The 22,450-nt window shown below is 33.3% G+C and overlaps 1 protein-coding gene and 1 long non-coding RNA gene across 3 annotated transcripts; both read right to left on the reverse strand.

Moving 5' to 3' along the window:
• Nucleotides 5,255–9,670, reverse strand: LOC109726824. Its single transcript, XR_002220620.1, has 2 exons — nucleotides 9,631–9,670; nucleotides 5,255–5,594 (listed from the first exon to the last, which is right to left on the reverse strand). It is a non-coding gene; the product is annotated as an uncharacterized LOC109726824 (long non-coding RNA).
• LOC109726729 (succinate dehydrogenase subunit 5, mitochondrial) lies at nucleotides 17,561–22,201 on the reverse strand. Of its 2 annotated transcripts, XM_020256516.1 has the most exons (5): nucleotides 21,965–22,201; nucleotides 20,723–21,027; nucleotides 20,294–20,479; nucleotides 17,922–17,986; nucleotides 17,561–17,806 (listed from the first exon to the last, which is right to left on the reverse strand). In XM_020256516.1, exons 1-4 carry the CDS (start codon nucleotides 22,134–22,136, stop codon nucleotides 17,930–17,932), a joined length of 720 nt encoding a protein of 239 aa, XP_020112105.1. In that variant the 5' UTR covers nucleotides 22,137–22,201; the 3' UTR covers nucleotides 17,561–17,806; nucleotides 17,922–17,929. The 2 variants fall into 2 exon arrangements, with proteins under 2 accessions (XP_020112105.1, XP_020112104.1); XM_020256515.1 differs by having other exon boundaries at nucleotides 17,607–17,986.

The following is a 22,450-nucleotide window of genomic DNA, read 5'->3' on the forward strand; positions in this document are numbered from 1 at the left end:
GGAGGCACGTGGGGCCCACGTGCCTAACCAAGTAACCAACGCCGCGGGAACTCCACGGGTTGGTCGTCGCTCGTAGTTAACGGCTCGGATCCGTGAGAAAGGTAACGGACGTTTATCACACGCGTGGGTCTTAACACGTGGGATGCATTTTACCGTTACTTGATTTTACCTGGAATATCAGAATAAATTACGAATTATTTAAATATAATTATCTTTTTCATCTATTAAATACTATAAAATTTCCAAGTTAAAAAGACATACGAAATATAATATTCATATCCATTTATTTTATTCCAATAAAAAGTCTTTTTTTTTTTTCCTTTTTGAATCGGTCAAAATTTACATCAATAAATTCAAACTTCGTGAACTTTGCAGATTATATCTATTAATTATGAAATATTAAGAGCGGCGTGTACGCGCGGGTCAGGTTAGTGCTTTAATTATCGTATTTGGTTCCACTTATTTGGCTAATTATAGAAATTAATTTTGTTATGCTAAGCTATATCTGGGTTTAGTTTATATACCGTTCTCAGTTCTCTTCAATTCGTAACCCTTGTGTATACGTTATTACTTCCGTATACGCGTATGTACAAGTAATCTATTTAATGCTCTTGCTTTTTTTTTTTCCTTTTTTTTGCATAATTATATCCGTAACTCTCACAATTTAGCCAAAAAAAACATATAGATTATACATATATGTTGAATTTTATTTAATATCGGCCGAAAAACTATAGATGAAACATAAGGAACTCTCAAATGTAAAGAAAAATTAAAATTTCGAGAGTAATTTTTCAAATGACAAAGTGGGGTTCAAACTCTTTTTTGTTTTAATTAATGTTTTTTTTTTAAAGAAAAAAGAAAAAAAAAGAGAAGCTTTTATAGCTTTTTGTGTAGGCCGTGTTTTGATTAATTAATAAATTCATCATTATTACAGATCGAGATCCCAACAATTTCTAACCAATCGATCTTAATTATTACTAATTATTGTTATTACTATTTCTAACTAATAACCACTATTATTATTATCACTATTTTTTTAAAATTAAATACTCCCTTTGTAGTCAATCATTCTAAAACCTGGAAAAAGAGAAAATTTAAGTATGGAAATTACAACTTTACAACTAATTTTGATCAACCTAATGTGGTAGGTGTGTTGCTTATAATTAAAAAAAAAAGAAATTAGAGTTAGTGGTCATTAGTCCACAGTGCATTCCAACAGTGCATTCCAACCTAGAGCTTAGCTAGATCACAGCAAGTAATTAAGACTTAGGTATTGAGTACATTAATTGCTATTCAATAAAGTATTACAATTAGAAATTACTATAAAAATATTTTTGTTAAAGATTTTTTTTTTTTTTTTTTAACAACAGAGATAAGAATTCCAACTTGTTCGGAACCGGTTTGAACTATAAGATCGATTGTAATACAGTTAGATGAAGTGTTGTTTTAGAACCATTATTAGAAAAGAAAAAAAAAATTTTGTCGTACTTTTATAGTTGAACTGAAAAAAGTTTTCGACTCTTTTTATTGCAGAATATATATGTTATTACAGGCAATTAAAAGTAAAAAATTAGATATGGAAGTTTGATCCATAGAATTCTATCAATATTTGATCATAATAAAAATTATAGATTCTTATTTATTTTTCAACAATTCGAATCAACACAGTTTTTAATAGTGTGTTGTATTATTAAGTGATTTTGATGAACACGGCATATATAGGCCTTGTTATTCACGTTCTAAGCCGTGTTTCGCGTTTGCTTTTGCACTTTGGATTCTCCGGAGACTTTCTCACGACTTTTATCCCTTGTTTTTTTTCTTTTTTTTTTTTTTTTTTTGAGGTTTGACTTTTGGGGTTTTTATTATTTTCTTTTGACTTACATGTGAATCGAAGCTCACCTTTATATATATAATAAGAGCTGGGTTGGTATACTATCGATAGTACGAAGGCCTCCGTGCTATCAAGTTGTTTTTGATGATGCGGCTTCTAAATCGACGATCGGCTCTGTTAGACTTGATCTACACTATTGAAAGTATTTGGAAACTAAATTTCATAATTTTTCGATATCATTAACTATCAAACGAGTAGTCTAAAAGTGAACGGCTGAAAATAAAATCTCATAAAAAATGATTATAAAAGACTTGAATTTAAGATCAGATGTACTGATCATACTCTAAAGAGTGAAAATAATTTTCTATAAAAATTTCACTAGATTTGGATTGTTTTACACCGTTAAATTCACAAACGCATCACATCAACTATTAAAATTGTCAATTTTGAGACATTTTGATCACTAGTCAAATGATGTCGAAAAAGTATGAAATTTAATTTCCAAATACTTTTAATAGTGTAGATCAAATTTAACGGAGCCGATCGTCGATTTGGAAACTGCTTCATTGAAAACAACTTGATAGCACGGAGGCCTCTGTACTACCGATAGCATACCAGTCTAACTCTCTCTCTCTCTCTCTCTCTCTCTCTCTCTCTCTCTCCTAGTTTAGATTCCTGCTACCGACACTACTAGGTATATAAATATAATATAGTAGTCACCGGAGCTGGTAGTAAATTAATTNATTTTTTCGACATCATTTGACTAGTGATCAAAAGATCTCAAAATTGACAATTTTAATGGCCAATGTGGTGTGTTTGTCAGTTTAACGGTGTAAAATAATCCAAATGCGATGAAAATTTTATAGAAAATTCTTTTCACTATTTAGAGTAAGATCAGTATATCTGATCTTGAATTTAAATCTTTTATCATTATTTTTCATGAGATTTTTATTTTCAGCCGTTCAATTTTAGACTACTTGTTTGATAGGTAAATGATATCGAAAAATTATGAAATTTAGTTTCTAAATACTTTCAATAGTACAGATCAAGTCTAACGGAGCCGATCGTCGATTTGGAAGCCGCATCATCGAAAACAATTTGGTAGCACGGAGCGCTCCGTGCTACCGATAGTATAGTAGCCTAGTTCTATATATATATATATATATATTTCCAGGTTTTCTCACTGGATTCTTGATGGCGTAGCCATAAATTTGGATCACTAGTGCAGGGTTTGGAATAAGATCCGATTGAATATTTCAACCAATGTAAGATATTAATCTCTCGAATTGAAATAGAATGATATAAGAAAAAGAAAAAGAAAAACAAGATCTTGTAATAGAAAGAAATTGAAATGGACTGATTAAATTTTTTTAAAAAAACCTGTATAAATCGATTGTAGCCAATGTTTTGAAACTCAAATCGATCTGGCCGGTCGGACCGCCGTGCAACCTAGTGTCCAAACTGATTCGGTTCAACCTATAAAACCAAACCGACTTCAAACCAGTTTTAACTCGTTCAAATTAGTGTTTTTACTAGTAAACCGATGAACCTGCCGACTTATCTTTAATCATATATTTTAATAATTAATTAAAGTATATTTAAAAATATTGTAGAACATTTATATTTAGGATAAGTTTTTTTTTACTTTATATTGTATAAAAAAATTATAATTAAATATTTATAACATTATACTAATGCCATTCAACTCAGCGATTGGGTTCAACCAGTGACCGATTACCTCATGGTACTATTTATCATCAGCATAACAATACTGTGCTAACTGTGCTTAGTAAGTGATTACTATGACTAAAAAAGGTGCTTTTCATTTTGCTATTTAGGACTCGTTTGGGATTATAGAAAGATTGCGTTATGTGTGGTGAGAAAGTACGATGAAAAAGTATTCTATTTGTTTCAGTACGTAATATTGCGTTCCGCATATCGCGACGAGTCGGTTACTATATATTTTTTGCAGTCCCACCGAAGAACGCTGAAGTATATCCCTATATATTTTTACCGCAACTTCATTTTATCTAATAGCGTCAGATGAGTCTCAATACCAAACTAAGTTTTAGTAAATATATATTATGAATTTATGGATATGGCACTTATTAGTGTGCAAGTTTTGTTAGGATTTCATTTGCAATAATTTGGTCTCAAATGAAATAACTATCAAAGAAGTAGATTCTAGGCCTGCTTAGTTGCTAATTTGGGTTATACAATGATAAACTTGTGTGCAACACAAACACTCTTATATTTCTATTAGTTGTTGTTGCAAGGCTCTTGGGTGCAAAAATAAAAGAAATGTAGCACTCTCCAATTTTTAACATTGTTGTGAGTGCAAACAAAAATATATGAAACTATAACCAACCAACTTATTTAGAAGTTAGAGACCTGCATTTAATGTTATCACCTTGTTCTTGGAAACTATAGCTAGTGCATTAAAACAAGTCATAATACTAGGGTGGAATGGTGGTTTCTAGTTGAGGAAACTTAAGCACCAATTTTTTGAACTAAAAGAGAAAGAATTTACCGATCGTCCTGAGAGCAAGTGGCAAAGGAGTTGGTGATTGGTACCCGAAACTCAAATTCGAATTCTAATTAATTTACATTTCCAGCAAAATTTATTTTTAAATAAAATAAACGAAACAGGTAGCGTGCTACCTATCTCTCAAAACAAAAGAGAAAGAACTTTTTTCAGTTGAGGTGTGTGTCCACCAACTAGTTTGGTTCAACTGTTTCTAAAAGTGTACAGCTTTGGTTCAAGCTCACATGGGTTGGGTTGGCTCTGTCCCAACCCTTTAACCACATTAGACCAGGTACCAACCAAACCTACTCCCACCACCAAAATATATATATATATATATATAGAGAGAGAGAGAGAGAGAGAGAGATATGATTCTCTACAAATTAGGTTACAAAAATTGGTACGACCAAACTTTATAGGGAGAGATTATGATTATATTTGTTAGTTTCATCAAATCTTTAATAGAATTTTCATTTAAACTTTGATACTCTTAAAGGATCCAATTGGGTTTCCAATCGTCTTCCGAATGTTAGCAAGAGATTTCATTATATTATTCGTCCAAAATTTTAAGCAGAAGAATGATATTTGGACTCGAAACTTCTTAATTCGTTCAAAATATGAATTTTAATTAAAGAGAAAGAAATAAAATAAGACTGGGAGTCTGACGGGTGTCGTACTCTGAACCTCATGTTCTGATACGATATGAAATTACGTGAAATAATATTCAACATAGCGTGATTGGACCTTTTCAATTAATTAAGTCCCTTCTATCTACTAGCTTATTAACCCAAAATTATTTCTAACTTGATTGGAACAACTGATAGATGCTGAAAGCTTAATTGCACTGATTAAAAAATTAGAAGCAAAATAGAAAGATGGGATATAATAATATTAGTGACTAGTGATGTAATTAGCCCTTAATATTTTATAAAATTGAACCGAGCCGCATAACTTACATAATTTAGAAAATATCATACATTTGGGGTGGAGAGATCCCCAAATCTATGGGGTTCATTTCAATGTTGTATAATAACAATTACGAGTCAAAAAGGTACCAAATAAATAAAACTACTATACGAACCATTTTTGGTAAAAGATACCCCCACATGCATCTTTATTCGTAACGCACGGTAGATATGATCGTGACGCTTCGTAGTTGACTGATTCTGGGGTCGTGTGGTTTGGATTCGAGTCCAAAATTCCAAGATTTGAAATTGCTTTGGAGGACCCAAAAAGATCCTATAAATTATTGATATGTTAGTAAGAATTGGGCTTCTATACTTTTAAAAGTACTAAGTTATTGATGCTTGTAGATTTTTAGCCATTGGATTAAGAGATATGCGATTAGAATGATATGAACCTCCTAGGGTTGAGTGGGTGGTTGGTTGAATAGTATAATCTAATGGTTGAAAATGATCCGAGAAATAGATATAACGGTAAAAAACTTACAAATATCAAGTGCTTGGTGTTTTTACAAGTACCATAGCTGGACTCTGTTAGTAAATATAAATGTAATATTTTAAACTAGATTAACAAATTAGTTTTTAAAACCTCTCTCTCTCTCTATATATATATATATGTTCTAATAAATATTGATAAAAAATTCTTAATAATGGAATACTCTGAGTTCTTATTTATTATTGATATTGATGTGTCGATAAATTTATATAACTATACCTATAAACAAATGACTAAGAATTTGTACATCATGTATTGTCTATATCAGTAATTTATAAGAAAAAAAAATATAGATTTTACTATGCAATTTTTCAACTTATTTCATTTGCGTCCGCTAACGATATTTTGACCTTAAAATTTACGCTAATGATAATTACGAAGATTGCGTGAAGAATAGTAACTAAATTTGTAAAAATAAGCGAAGTATTTAAAATTTAAAATCAAAGAGCTGTCGACTGAATTAAATCAAACAAATAAAAATGATGAATAATAAATAGCAGATTCGAAATTGATTTATACTTCAGATAAGTTATGTAACCTCCAAAATAGGAAGTAGCCAATTAAAGCACTTAATTAAGGAAGTCATTGTTATTTGACTGGGACTCCACCAAATCTCATTAAATAAACACATTAAATTGGATGGGGTCTTTGCTTTACGTGTAGAATATATTAATTTCCAAGTTTGACGAGGTAGTGCGTACCGAATAAGGTGAATTGAGCCATCACTAACACTGTTCTATATTTATGATTTATTATAAACATTACCATAAAAAGAAAATTCTCATATTTGTGAGTAGTTTATACTTTTTTCTTTTTTGGATAAACTTCAAATACCACAGGTGATTCCGCACTTTCTCATTTTAATATCTTATAGTTTAAAGTGTATCAATTTAGTATTACGTGGTTTCATTTTTTTTCTTTTCGTCAGCTTTTCCGTTAACATTTTGTTAAATTATATGCAAAAAAGAATATTTACTTTAGTATCTTTTAGTTTTAATCTTGTCACTGATTTAACGGAAAAAAATTAGTAAAGAGAACAATAAAAAGAGAAAAATAAAACCACGGGTAATAAATTGATACACTTTAAATCATAGAATATTAAAATAAAAAAATGTGAAACTATAGGAGTGATATTTGAAATTTTTTCTACTTTTTTTCTCCTAAAATGCCTCTATTGCCCTTTCAATCATTTTTTTTTTTTTTCTTTTAGAAGCAGTAGGTATTTAACATAAAAAAATATTTAATATGAGGTTCTCTGAAAGCGGAGTTCATGTGTTATATATCCTCACTTTTGGTGAACTAAACATGCCTAAGCCAAACACGGCAAATGAATGTTATTGCAACTGAGCTTTTGCTTGGCCCAATTGCTCCGCTGATCAATACTATGTCGTCGTCCGTCGACTTATTTCGTGCTCTGCGTGCGTGCGTGCCTGATATTTTATTTGGTATATTTTTTTAACAATTAAAAAAAATAAAAATCAGGGTACAATTTTAAGTGTTACCATACCTGGGCCGTTTGTAGGCCCACTTAATCATATTGGCGTCGATACTTAGATTCGGCCTACATACGTATGGGCCACATTAGGCCCATTTAGTCGTATTGGGCCCTTTTGCACCCCTTTCCCATAATTTACTGGGCCTGGCTAGATTAAGTGGGCTTTGTGATAAGTTTCTAATTTTGGTATCTCTCATTTTTTACCTAAAATGGAAAGTTTTCACTTTTAATTACGGAAAAACTTCAAAAACCCTCCCTGTGGTTTCGTAGTTTCTCATTTTGCCCCCCTGTGGTTTAAGATGTATCAATTTGCCTCCGTGGTTTTGTTTTTATCTTTTCGATAGCTTTTTCGTCAATATTTTATTAAATTATATATAAAAAACTTCAGATATCTATCTAGATTTATCAAATATTCACTTTAGTACCCTTTAATTTTAACTTTATCACTGATTTAAGAAAAAAAATAATGAAATTGATAAGCAAAAGAGAAAAAAAAACCACAGGGGGGGGGGGAAATTGATACATTTTAAATCACATGAGGGCAAAGTGAGAAACTACAAAACTACAGGGGGGTTTTTGAAGTTTTCCTTTTAATTAATTGTGATACATATTGCCATTTCCCCCTTTTGTAGTCGGCGCCGAAACATCTTTGGACGCCGACATCAGTGGGTAAGCTCAACTTGCCTTTCTATAATTTATGTCTCAACTTTTTTCCTTTTTTTTTTTTGAAAAAAAAAATTTCCCCTGTAAAATCTTGTAAACTCTTCCAAATTATCTGTACTAATTTAGGTCTCGAGCTCTATTTTTGATTCTTTGTATGATTTTAAATTGAATAAAATATCACCCAACTTAGTAGATTGATGAGTTGTGAGCTTGCATGGAGCACATAGCATGTAAGCTACTATTTTATATGTATTATTATTATAAATCTTATGACAAGCTCCACCTCATCAACTATGACATGTTCAATAGAATGAGAACATGGTGCAAATATCAAGGATGATATGCATGTCTATAACTTTGACAACTAATAACACTCAGTTTAAAACCCCTTGATATTGTAGTTAATTAATAGCACAATCAACATTGGACTAATTATTTCAAATATGACACAATTAGTAGACACATTGGAGAATAATTATGTACTTTGAGAATAATCTTGTGGGCTCATGTTAGCTTTTATGCATGCAACAGTTGTATTTAATTATCCAATACATAACTTATAATATAAGCTTATGTGCATCTTTTATCTTTTATTTATAAAGCATTATGCCTTTGAAAACAAGGTTTTAAAGTACTCTTTTGTTCTCTTAAACGTACTCTAATGTGTCTCACCTTTTCCCACTCAGCCACCTAATAAGGGTCAACCTTTGGGGTTAATTATGGTAACCACAAATTAACATTATTCTATTACTAACCCTGGAAATTGGAAACATGTATTATTAATCCATTACAATCCTAGATGCAATGTAAACAGGAGAAAATATTTCGTAGATTATCGGTCCATTTTTGTATGAACATAATGGATTTATTGAGCCTGATCAAATTACACTAGTGAATATTAATAAGAAGATTTAATGAATTTTCCTGTCATTCAATACAATACTATTGATAACACTGTTGTTTTATATACAGTTTCCAATTCTATTTCCAACTTGTGAATTTATTGGTGCCTGTTCTGGCGCTTGAATTTCTATAGAAATACTAATTCGAGTTAAGCTTGTATTTCTAAAATTAAGCTTATTTTGACTTTTTACGGCATTAAACCTCTAGAGAAAGAGTTTTTAATTAAGAAGCTATCCAAACATGCTCTATTAGCCTTTCAAATTTGAGTTAGAGTATAATTTGTAGGGCAACAACCCTAACAATGCTATAATTGTAAAAGTGTGATAGTGGGGCCATGGCTCAATAAATATGGAGACATAGGCCACATCTTTTCCTTACTTTAAACAAAACAAACAATCCCCACCATACATGATAATAATTGTAATAGTAATTTATTTATGTTAACCTCTATGATCATCCTTTTTCTTTTCCTTTTTTTTTTCTTTTTTTGTTTTTGTTTTTTTTTTCCATGTTCTACACTCTCTCATATGAAAGGACTAGGAATCCGCGCATGTAAGCAGATCTCGTCCTTTCCTCGCCAAGGACTACTTTTTAATTAATTCTCCTCCTCCCACTATAGCTTTTACCCATTCCACATTCATTTTTCTTTCTATTTAGTAATTCCATAAAATTACTTTAAGATATATAGAGCTCTTTTTTTTGCTTTTTTAATTAATAATAGGAAAGATAGAGCTTTAAGATAGACAAACAACTTACAGTGGCATTACCGACCGTCCCTAGAGCAAGTGGTAAAAGACTTGATGGTTGATATTCGAGACCCAAGTTCGAATCCTAGTTGATTTACATTTTCAGTTAAATTTATTTCTAAAAGAAATAAACGAAACGGGTAGCGTGCTACCTATCTCTCAAAAAAAAAAAAAAAAACTTACAGTGGCATTGACCTGCTTGTGAGTTGTGAATTTCTACACTAGAAGCTTCCACAATGCATTCAATCTGGTAAAAAGAAGAGTTTTACCATTTAATTTGTATTTGGCTTATTGATTATGATTGCATCTAATCAAGTAGAATTACTAAACCAGAAGATGCTCAGTTAATTTGATTGGTTGTTTCATAGGTTGATTTGGTTAGGCCATTGATCATGGAGAAAATTGATTAGGAGCTCACAGAAGCTAATTAGCCACAAAATCAGCTAATTAAATGGCAAAGCATGCATATAACTTGTGACATAATTGTTATCAGCATTTTCCATCATATTACTAATCTATGATTTTCTTTTTACCAAAAACAAATTGTGTTTTTTGACTACACAAACTATGATTTGGTTTCTTTTATGGCCATAACATAGTCTAATGTGGAATTTCTATGATTAAATGGCAATAATCTCCTTCCAATTAGTTGCAAACTAACATGCCTAAATCATGGGAAAATTTGGACCCATCTACTTAAATATGGTGGGGACAAAACCATGACTTTGCAGTTGCAACCTTGACTCCCTTTACAATATGGGAAACTTGTTGGTTTTCCCATCAATTAACATGAATAAATAAACTACAATAATAATAATAATAAAAAACTTACCACAGCTACTTGATTGATCTGGAGTTATAATCTCTGGGTAATTGTATTCCTAACCAATTTCATTATATTTTATCACATGTGGGTCTCTACAATCCTAAAAATCAAAAGAAAAGAAAAGAAAAGTAATACATGCACTATACTATTCAGTATAATTATTTGACAAATATTTGTACCATAAGGCATTCAATCCCACATGATATAAATACTCAAGAGGATATATATGCATTCAAAGAAGTGCAAGCTGCAGAGAATATCACATTGCAGCATTAAACCATAGTATTGATTGATGAAGTGCCAAGTAATACTGTTAAGAAAAAAATACTACTTTTTTTATAATTATTAAAGTTTTTTAGATTATCTTAATAGCATAAGCAAAAGCTCTAAAGTAAAGCGCTTACTCTATTTTATGATTTTACTCAAATTTTGTTACCCATCATTCTCCCTCGTTTTGGTTTCCTTTTCACTCTTCCTTTTCATTCAAATTTTATTTTGTTACTCTTGCATATTGAGGTTTGGTTATCGCACTTTCTGTAGCTGACTTCATATTTCTTGATGAATGAAACAGATAGTTTACTATCTTTCTCCTTACAATAAAGCTTTTGTTTTTGCCGCTCAGAAGCTATTTGTTAAGTTAAAATTAAAAAAGGGATAAAGTAAGTAAAATTCAATCAAACATTATCACCTAAAATGATTGTTCCTTTAACACAGCACTGATCCTATGTTAAGTACTTCTCCAATACTTTTACAGGAGAGAGAGAGAGAGAACACATCATCAAAATTAATTGGTCCAAGGGACATGTAGGGCCATGCATGGGAGGCTTGAAACAACAGTAGCATTTCCTCAAGTCGGCCATTGAATGCCTGTGGGCCTCTCCCTCCCCACCCTTTACCCACCTAACTGGCCGACAAGAACCTCCCCCACCTTTTCTATTAGTCCTTGCCCAATTCCATTCTTTTTTATTTAATGGGTAAATTGCATCCCTACTCCCCCAACTTTTGGCCAACTTTACCTTTGGTCCTTGAACTTCTAAAGCAACTTATTAATTAGTACTAGTCCTTGTTTTTGTACAATAAAATTTTATGTACATTTAGATGTTAGATATGCATCTATTGACACTTCGTTCTCATCTCATATTTTGATTCTATCGACCATTGGGTTGCTATGTTGTCTCTCTTTAAAAATTGGATGGATGATAGATTAATCTAAGTGCGCACAGATGAAAAGATGAAGTGATCTGATGTAAGTAATAATATTTTCTACAAAAAAAAAAAGAATCAAATTAAGTGAGACACCTTTAATAAATCAAAATGTAGAATGTCGAATTTAAAAGTTAAAAGAGAAAAGAAAAATTAAACTTGGAGAAAAGTTGAGGAGCTAGTAGTGCAATTCACCCTTTTTAGTTAATCTCCTTGTCCATTCATTCACTTTCCAAAAAAACCCCCTTCTACTCTTTCTCCAACATTCCAACCCCACCACTCCCCCACACCATCACCACTACTACTATTTGCACTACAACCTAGTTGTATGGTTAAGCCTATCCATAATTTTTAATACATTTTTTTTTTCCTTTCTTTCTTTGGTTTCTAACAAATCCATGTATGTATATAAACTACATATTTAATGATCATGGGTGCCAACCCATAATACTTACGTTCACAATATCCCTCTCCCCTCTCCACCCCTTTGCCATTTCCTTACATTAATTCCTCCAAGCTCTTCACCCCCACCACTACACCTTTAAGTTCTCTTCTACCTCTCCCTCCCCCTCCTCTCTCTCTCTCTCTTCTTCTTCTTCTTCTTCTTCATCTCTACTCATTATTCTTAAACTCAAGTGAACTTAATTCAAGCTTCTTCATCATCTTCTTCTTGTGAATTTATAATGGGTTTCCTCTTCTCTTCTTCATCATCTTCCTCTCATTCAATTCTAGTATGGTGGCTTATGCTTCTATTGGTTTCATGTTGCCATGGGTCAAGAACCATGCAAGCATTCAAAGAGAGGCCACTGGCGAGGAGGAGCCCTAACTATTTCCTAGGGTTTTTGCCGAGGGGGATGCCGATACCGCCGTCCGGCCCGTCGCGGCAGCACAACTCCATTGGAGCACTGAGCCATAGTTCACCTTGATGCTTGAAGATGAGTGGATATATATATATATATATATATATATATATATATATATATATATGTGTATGTATGTATTAGAGCAATGAGCTGGGTTTAATCAATGTACATGTTAATTTTGTTTAGGCATATATATATACATTGTTTCTCTCTTCCTCCTTAGATCTCTTTCCTTGGGTGCATGTTAATTTTCTCTCTCTTTCTTTACTTACATAAAGCTAGAGAATGGTATCCTATGATATACCTTTTTGATCAGTGGAGTAATCACTTTAGCTCATGACATAGAGACAAAGAGAAAGAGAGAGAGAAGCTTCTAAGATGGTGCAGCTCAAAATCTGACAATATGGTCCACAGTTTGAAAGAATGTCTGAGGATGTAAATTTGTTTCTTATTTTTCTTTTTTCTTTTTTCTTTTTTTGTTTGTTGTCTTTCATTCTCTACTTGTTCTCATGATATATAATCTTCCTTTCTAGCTAGTTAAGGGTTAGGGTTTTGCAGAGAAATATATATTGTAGAGACAGTTGGTATAGGTATATACATTTTGTCCCTTAATTTCCTCCTGATGAGAAATATATATACACATGCTAAGATGAGGTTTTGAACCCTCTCGTGTGCTTGTTCTTGTTTTATTGATAATTTACTGTTCATGATCATGTTCACAACAGTGTTAATGGTACAGAATTTTAGCTTAATCTCATTTAACAAATTATGGGGTAATACTTGTAAAGGGTATTACTATTCATGTGCTTCTACCCTTTATAGTTTTTGAATGTCTGAGTTTAGTGAGGATGCTAGATATAAAGATATAGTTAAATGTATTTTAACTCTTTAACTCTTATTTTGACTACACAATACTATGTGGATATATAAAGATCTCGTTATAATAATAATAATAATAATAATAATAATAATAATAATAATAATAATTATGAATTGTTGGAGTCGTTACGGGGGTTAAGAGTCGGTGATAAGGGACACAACAAGGACCGGATCTTGTAGCCATTACTTTGACCAGGCACATAGTTTCACTGTGCTACATAATCTTAGGGGCATGGTCGTATGACATGGGTGGGGCCCATTGCTGGGGCGTGAAATCCTAGAGATTTTGAGTGTGGTGATTTGACCTCTACAGCAGAATATTTCTGTACAATGAATTCCCAGTTTGTCAGCAATTTAATATAAATAAATAATAATTAAAATTAATAAATTATTAATTAAGAATGAATTATTAATAATAAAATAATTACATAATATAGTATAAATAATAAATTAATAATGATTATAAATAACAAATTNAAAAAAAAATCCTGCACCAACGCTGTAAAACCACTGCACCCCTTTAATCTTAACTTTAGTTTGTTGCAGTGGTGAGCGCAAGTGTTAACTTTAACTTACACGTATGTTATTTATAAAGCTGATCTTTTGATATTGAATCATTAGCATTACCTAAATTTGGTTAGATCTAATAAATTTAATTTATTTTAGTAAAAATGAATCTATTAATACTGTAAAAAATCCTTGTTATGTTAGTATATAGGTTTTTTTTTTACATTTAGCCCCTCTTAAATTTTTTTTTCACAAATAGTCTTACAAAATTTATAAGTACAAAACTGATCCTATCACTACCACGCAAGCGCCACATTAGCAGCTGTGGAGGATTAAATTGAACACCGCGAATGATTTACCGTATTTAAACACGGTGAACCATTCACCGCATTTGAACGGGCTGAATAGTAGTCAACCCCGCATTGCAAAAAAACTCAAACAATCCCGTAATGTATTTTAGCTTCAAGATAGTGAATCATTCACTGTGTTTTTACCGTGTTCAACTTACACACAGCCACTAACGTGACACTTGTGTGGTGGGAATAGGACTAGTTTTGTAATTATAAATTTCGTAAGGCTATTTGTGAAAAAAAAATTGTGAGAGATTAAATACAAAAAAAAGCCCTAGTATAGACCATGACTCATGGCGTTCTAAATTACTATGATTTTCTGCTAATCTAACTTTGACGAGTGAGAAGTAAAGGATACAGAAGCTATGTGATGTACTAACTATTTAGTGGTAGTATAGAAAAGAGATATTTTGCAATTCCCAAGAGCTAGAAAAGATCAAAAACACTAGATAGGAGACTAATCACTCAACAGTAGTATTACGGCATGGCTTAGCAAGCTCACTGAAGAAATAAACCATCGAAAAATCCTTAGTAATATCAAAATGATGAATCCTAGTGGCCAACAGGGACTAGGATCATTAAGCTTGCTGCTTTTGGTTGCTAAAAGTATGGTTTGAAAATACATTTTCCAAAAAGCACTTTTTGAATGTTTCGAAGCTCCGCAAAGAAAAACTCCAAAGTGTTTCAAAGTTTCACTCAACATTACTAAACGGCAGTAGAAAACTTAGCACAAGAACCATCAGACGGACCGACCGTCCGCAAGTGGCAAAAAACTTAGTGATTAATACTCGAAGTCCCAAATTCAAACCTTAATTGATTCACATTTCTAGCTAAATTTATTTCTAAATAAAATAAATAAAGTGGGTAGCATACTATCTATCTCTCAAAAAAACAAAAAAACATCAGACGAGCAGAGCAATTTTGTCGAATCTTCGGAACATCAAATTAAACATTCACTTACGGATAACATTTTCTAAAATTAGATATAAGTTGAAAAATTGCTCCAGAAGCTGGACTAAGGAAAAAACATAAAGGTTTGTTAATTTGCGGTTTTCCTCTAAACTTGAACTTGACCCAATCTGTATGAAGTCACAGTCAAAAAAATCACTGTTCCACCAGTGAGTAGACAGAGAAATAAATGATGTCCAATCGGTTTCTAAGACCAGAGGAAAAGGAATTCTACTGCTGCTTCGGATATACATAGTTCAAGCACTAAAGCACTTCCAGCAAACAAATCAAATCCAAGAAGCACTTTTTTCAATCTGTCTACACCTTTCCATTTTAAGCTTTCAACTTCACAAGCACTTAAAAGTTACCCCGAGCCAAAATACTGAATGCATAACTACAAATTGCTACGGACACTGAAAGATCATAAAAATAACCATTCATCAACTCCTTTCTCTCCCACGAGTTCTAATTAGAACCAAGTTCTTTGCATACAATATTTCAAGGACATGAAAGAAGCTACTAAGGCAATGATGCGACATGTCCCAGTCCTCAGGATCCGGATTGTACTGGTGCCTCGTGTAACATTAAATCAGGCACCGAAACCTAAGTGAGATGGTTGCTACATGGAGTAAGATATTATGTTGCCATCCGTGAAATTTTTGGACATTTCCATGAGAGCTAAGAGCTTCTTCCAAGTTGTGTGGCCATGTGAAAAGCCCTTCTCATCAATGTCTCAGCGACAAGTTAACTCACCCAACAATAGTAAAGAGAGAGAAAGCAAGAGGAGAGGTGGTCTCGCCCAAGTGCTTCTTCTCTTTAACAGTTTTTTTTTTTCTCGTGTGCAACTGACGAGGAGAATCAATCACATTTTGACACACCAGAATGAGAGGCTTATACAAGAACAGAACGATAATTTCAAGGAAAAATATCATTGATAGGTCCAACATAATAGTGTTTGGTCGGTTGACATTAATTGTAGGAGGAATGATAGAGAGAGAGAGAGAGAGAGAGAGATATTCATACCTTATCAATCCTATTAAGTCACGACAAATCGTCTAAGTCAAGAAGAATATGAGACCTTCAAGATGAGATAATGTCCAAAAGAAAAAAGTTCTAGTATTTTTATGCAAGATAAAATGTACTTAATTGGATGTAATTGCTATGGAGAGAGAGAGAGAAAGAGACAGAGAGGTTATATCAATCATGTGTTCATGTGCGCGCTATTTCATGTCCTTAGCCCCGTGGTTTGTTCTACAATCTCAGATGGGACCCTTGTGTCTCGAACTGCTATGAAGAACCTTCAAAAATGGCTTTGACTAATTTGGATTTTATTGCTGCGACCATCTAAGCTACCAACTAGTATGCATCCCGCGGTTCGTGCGGGGCTTCCTCGATTTGTTTTCTACTTCAAATATTTAGGTTAGAGGTTGTGACAGAAATATTATATATGGGATAGAAAATATAATAGTTTCTAAGGACAACTTAATAAATAACTCATAAACCTGTAGAATTTATCACCGTTCATATGACAAAGGTATATATATGCTCTAGGATACGTCCGTTACCAAAACTTGGAAAAATCATCTAACTTGGAAAAATCATCTGAGACCCCTTTATGTTCCAGTAAATCAAATAGATTGTTTTCCGTCATTTCTGAGCTTTTTATATGAGGATTATAATGTCCTTGTTCTAGAAAGTCAATCCATTTTCGACGCAAATAAGTATGGTTAAATACAAATATGTGATGCAATCCTAGAATTGTTGTCCATGCACTGATATATCATTCATAGCATTTCTTCCTATTTTTATTTTCGAGGATCTTCTTCCTTTCGGTTATTTATCACAGTAGATAGATGTGTTTTGTATTGATCCATAGTTAGAAAACCAAATTTACTTTCAAAGCTATTGTTCCTTGTATTAACCTATATAATTATCTTGTCTTGGTATATATGTGATCTATATTATTATCCTGGTATATCTGTAATGACCAACATATTTAATTCTACAATCCACATAAATAGCTGAACCCAAGATAACAGGTTGATTCACATATATACAGGGACTATTAAGGTAAGGCTACTGTTTCTTATCTCTTTTGAATTTTGTTAAAGTCAGTTCATTTAGCATGTTTAAGAATTCTTTAGGAATTTCAGAAGCGTATCATTGTTCGTCCTTCCAGTTTCAAAAGCTTCTTCCTGTAAATAAGTTTCAGTATTGTCCAACAACCTTTCCTAAGCTAATAATAACTCGAATTCACCCCGATTCACCTAATCACCAATTTACTTCTGAATTGTTGTATCAATTGACAAAATTAATGGACATCTGACCACAGAATGCTTTCAAACTTACCTACTGTCACAAGACTCACAAGTCACAGCTATCTTCTGTTTATTAATAACCACACAAAACAAGATGCGAAGTAAACGGCACACATAGAATTAAGCTGACAAGCAGATAATAAACAACAGAAGTAAAAGCAATATAAACATTTTGCAAGGAATTATATGCAAGCCAAAGGAAACATATCTAAACCATCTTTATTCGGTTTAAGTCCGGAATTTACCTTCTTCCTTCTTTTGCCCACAGCGTTGAAGTACTCACGGCTTTTAACTAGAAAAGATGAAGTGATCGATTGTCTCAGTATTATTTAGGACACAAACTACACATCCACAAACAGCCAAAACAGATAAATTAAAAGATGCAACCGAAACTCCAGAGCTCTCACATCTTTTCTTAAGATCTCATCTCAACATAGGATCCGGAAAGCCCTGACGTGCCAATAAGTGAAACCTACAAGCAAAGTTAAAGGATTAGTTTGTCGAGTTGACATTTTTGACAAAATCATTAGGAAACAAAGTGATGTAAACCCATTTATAGTGAATTTTGTTTCTGTCTGGCAAAAATAATGCTTGTGGTATCATGATACATCATGCTCACTAGTCATTTGTAAAGCCCTACTTCTAAATACTACAGGACGAAGCAGAAATATTTCAACGCCCTAACCACGTCTATGTTGTATAACATATGCAGATATCTCATGGATAGGTGTTGAATGCATCCTCCTAGCATTTATGATATTCAAAGATATTCCCTTTGCAGCCAGAACTAAAAATGCACAAAAGACTAACTTCAAAAATATTTCTGTTTTTCTTCTGTGCAGGGGAGAAGGGCTTATGATGTTCAATTATGATGAAGAACTGACGATAATTCAAACAAAGAGGGAGTACTTCTATATCACTCAATTGAAATTTTCTTCTGCATCTTTACATTAAAGAAACTTGCAAACTCTAGATGTCCAGATAAAGAATATAAAAGTTGACCTAATAGAGTCTTCCTTTTGGAAGTGGTAGCATGCTACCTTTTCTCCAACAACAAAAAAAAAAAAAAAAAAAAAAAAAAAAAAAAAAAAAAAAAAAAAAAATCTTATAAGCGTAGGGAGGACCATAGTCGTTCTAACATCTCCAGTAACAGCAAATCATAACTATTAGGGTGCGTTTGGTTTGCGCTATCTTTTAAAGATTCCTAGTAATCCAATGGGAATAAAAAAATATGACGGTGTTTGGCTAAATGCACTAAGTAATCTAGTTGGTAATATTTGATTCACTTGGAAATAAGATTCACCCCAAAGTACTAATCTCATTCCCTTGAGGGAGGGTGGGTATCCTCATATTAATGGATTGGGGTAATCATAATATGTCTAATCTCTTTCTTTCTTCCTACCCGCCGGCTAATTGATATTATTTTTCTTTACACTCTAACCTTATATCTCTCTCTAAACTTATTTTTCTCTCTAAAATTCAACTTTTTTTCTCTCTCTAAACTAAGCTTTCTCTCTCTCTCTCTCTCTTTCTAAAATTTCAACTCTCTCACTCCCTCTAATTTCGACTATATTTTTCTTTTTATATTTTTAATTATGCTCTCTCTCTCTAACTTATACTCTCTCTCTCTTTTTTTTAAAAAAGATGTTGAAACTTTTGGTAACATTATCTAAAATTAAATAAATAAATAAATTAATTAATTGTATAAATTTTGTACTATTAGATAAAATGGCTAATTAATATTACCGTGTGAACCAAACACAGGAATTTCACATTCTTAGTAATAGGATGAATAGTAATAAGATTCTCGGATATCTTTTATTCCTAGTAATCTTTTACAATGCGAACCAAACGCACCATTAAGCTTAAGTACATATTCATCTGTTTTTTATTAGTTACAAATTTACAATTCATATCATACATTTGAAACAAAGAGACATCAAATATGGTGAAACATTGATTCCACTGTTTCAAACATAAATCATAATACCATTAGGAGTAAGCTCGAATTGTCTACGGACAGAAAGAGACACTACATAATTCTTAACTTGATACTTTCAGTGTCAATATGTAATAGCCATCAAAAAAGAACTTGGGATACATGGGATTTATTCACAAATGGAAAGGAGGCAGTAATAACTAGCATGGCTTCGGAAGCTAACTTTGAACTTCACTTAACTAAACATATTACTAGCTAATTATTCTCCCATAACGTAGTCTTAAGTTGATATACATTTTTGTGCATACATCATTCTCAACCACATTGAACAGCATTAAAATATTGAACTGCTAAGGCTGTTGTAGCATCCCAAAAAAAGATATGACATATTCCAGGAAAAAAAATCTTTGATATGTTCCAGGAAAAAAGAAAAAAAGGTATGACAAAATTCAAACGAGGAAGTTGCCTACTGTAAATCCCAGCAGCAGGAAGCTATATAGAAGCACAGTGCACTGCAAATATCAGGTGTAATGATAATTTGCAACATGAAGCTTAAAACCTCAAGTTGCACAAATTTCTCAAATAAGCACAAGAATCATCCAAGGATTTGATCCATTTCATAGGCATAATAAGAAGTTAAATTTAAGAAGACAAGCAATAGGAAGGACAAATTTTATACTGGAGGCATGCCTAAGAAACATACGATGTTGAGACAAAATTTTCAACACAATGGGTTTCATTAGGAATTAGTAAAAATGACTAGTTAATCAGTACGAAACAGCAAGACCTTCCCAAGAAAAACTAACATGGCAAGAAAATACTTTTTGAGTAGAAATTTACCTTCCCCCATTCGGATCCAATGCCACTGCATCTCATTTTCAAATGAATCATTTTTGTCCCCAACTCTGTTTCAACCTTTTTCCTCAAATAAAGCTCATCTGGACCAAAGGAATCCAGGTAGGTCATGTAACGTTTATATGCAGCTTTTACGGCATCTTCTATATAACCAGGCAAAGGACCCACATTCTGCAGAAAGTAGCACTTGCTCATAATAGCGAAGTAAAAGAGATAATGAGAGGTGAGTTGAAAACAGATTGCAAATTTTTATTTTACAAAGACTGGTAATTAGGGGGGGTGTAAAGTGGCTCGTCACTAAATGACCTATAAATAGAAATTACAGAAGCATCCATATATTTTAGCGAAAATTCAAACCACCAGCTTTCCCAATAAACAAAGAAGGTATTGTTCGCAGAGACGATATGCACTGACCTCTCCACTTAGGCCACAAAGATCATCAAGAGCCATTCTCAGGGATACCAGCACACCCCCAAATTCGACACAAGCCTCAGCTGCTCTTAAGACATTCTTCAGAGCCTCTTGACCGGCCTTATCATCGGTATTCTTAGATAGTGCCTTCTTTGCCTCCTCCAATACGGAATCCGGAATTTCATCCCAACTCATAGCCAATAAATCCTTGAATGCCACTTCTATGTCGGGGTCAGCAATGGTGGGCAAGTGGCTAGGATTTGAACTAAACAAGCGCTTAAAACCCCATGGAAAAGGATAATTGTAATCTGAGATAGAACGAACATGGGAGACTTTTAGTATAAACCAAAATGTGTGGAGAAAGAGTATGATATTGTTAATGTAAGAGCTATACAGAGTTTTAACTATTAGACAAAAAAAAAAAAATCAAACCCGGTTCATGTCAAAACTAATGGTTCCATATTGGAAAGCAAAAGAGAATTGTGTCTTGTACAAAATCTCTACCTATCAGCTTAAGCTTATTGGATTGGTTCGAGCCCTCTAACAAGTTCAGACTCCCTAGTTTCCGGCCTGTCCAGTGACTGTGATACTCATAGCACGTATAGTTGCTTGCGCCGCATTCTAGTTGTGCCTAGGCCTAGCATGTGGATTGGGTTTGTACGACGTGCTAATCGCATCTAACATGTGTTAAGACTAATAGTTCCATATTAGATAGCAAAAAGAACTTTGGCCTGTACGTGATGTAGGTGATTTCTCCACCAATCACTTTTAACCCTTTTGAGTTGGTTTGAGCCCTCTAACAGTTCAAATGAAGTGATCAAATCCAAAAATCCAGCGGCAAAAGGAACTCATAAAATAGCTGCGAGGGCAATAGAAAAATCAGATCTATTTAATCATACATAACTGTTAGAATTTTAGAGTTGAACTTTGATTCTACAGCTTCCAACGTTTCGATTTTCCTTGTCCTCAGGATCAATGTCCATAAGTTCAACCATCATTTCACAAAGTATTTACAATAACTACCTCATTTTGATCCTTCCATAACCCTAATACTTGTGTAAGGTTAACAGTCAAAATCCCTTAGCATACGTTTGACGATCCAATAACTTCACTAATACAATAAATCAAACAAAAAACCCCTTAATAATATATTACTCTTATTAACAAACAATCCACATAGGTGATCAAAAGGGAATTGATTCTCCCACATCACCGAAAACCCAAGATATAGAGATAGAGCATAACCTGAGATAGGGCGAGCGATGGAGGGGCTAGGGCGAGAGAAAGGGGATCGGGCGACGGCGTTGGAGTGTGAAGCGGATGCGGCTGTGGCGATCAACGAATAGCTCGCACGCGAGAGCGTCATCAGCCTCCGCACGAGGGAGGATGAGGAGGAGGAGCGGAGCATCGTCGCCATTAATGGAGAGATCGAAAGCTTCGTGGGGAGGAGGAGAGAGAGAGAGAGAGAGAGAGAGAGAGAGAGGGGTTTTTTTGGGGGATCGACTCACACTGCCCATAGTAAAGAGGAATCTGCGAAAAAACATGGGCCGTACTGTGGCCCAAATAGGGCCCATACCGTTGAATAATGGGCCGGATCCGACCCTATCCATTTAAACTAAAGGGCATTCACTTTTAGCCCGGCCCATCTATAGTCTTCGGCTGTACCCGCCCCATTATTATTATTATTATTATTATTATTATTATTATTAATAGAGATAATTGCTTATATAC

Source organism: Ananas comosus, linkage group 21 (assembly GCF_001540865.1).
Source record: "Ananas comosus cultivar F153 linkage group 21, ASM154086v1, whole genome shotgun sequence".
NCBI classification, from domain to species: Eukaryota; Viridiplantae; Streptophyta; class Magnoliopsida; order Poales; family Bromeliaceae; genus Ananas; species Ananas comosus.

Excerpts from the sequence above, each read along its gene's own strand:
- LOC109726729 (XM_020256516.1), bottom strand. The coding sequence starts at position 22,136 with ATGGCGACGATGCTCCGCTCCTCCTCCTCATCCTCCCTCGTGCGGAGG. Across the intron at positions 21,028-21,964 it reads CATCGCTCGCCCTATCTCAG|ATTACAATTATCCTTTTCCA; the intron begins GTTATGCTCTAT and ends GTTCTATCTCAG. Across the intron at positions 20,480-20,722 it reads TTTGTGGCCTAAGTGGAGAG|AATGTGGGTCCTTTGCCTGG; the intron begins GTCAGTGCATAT and ends TACTTTCTGCAG.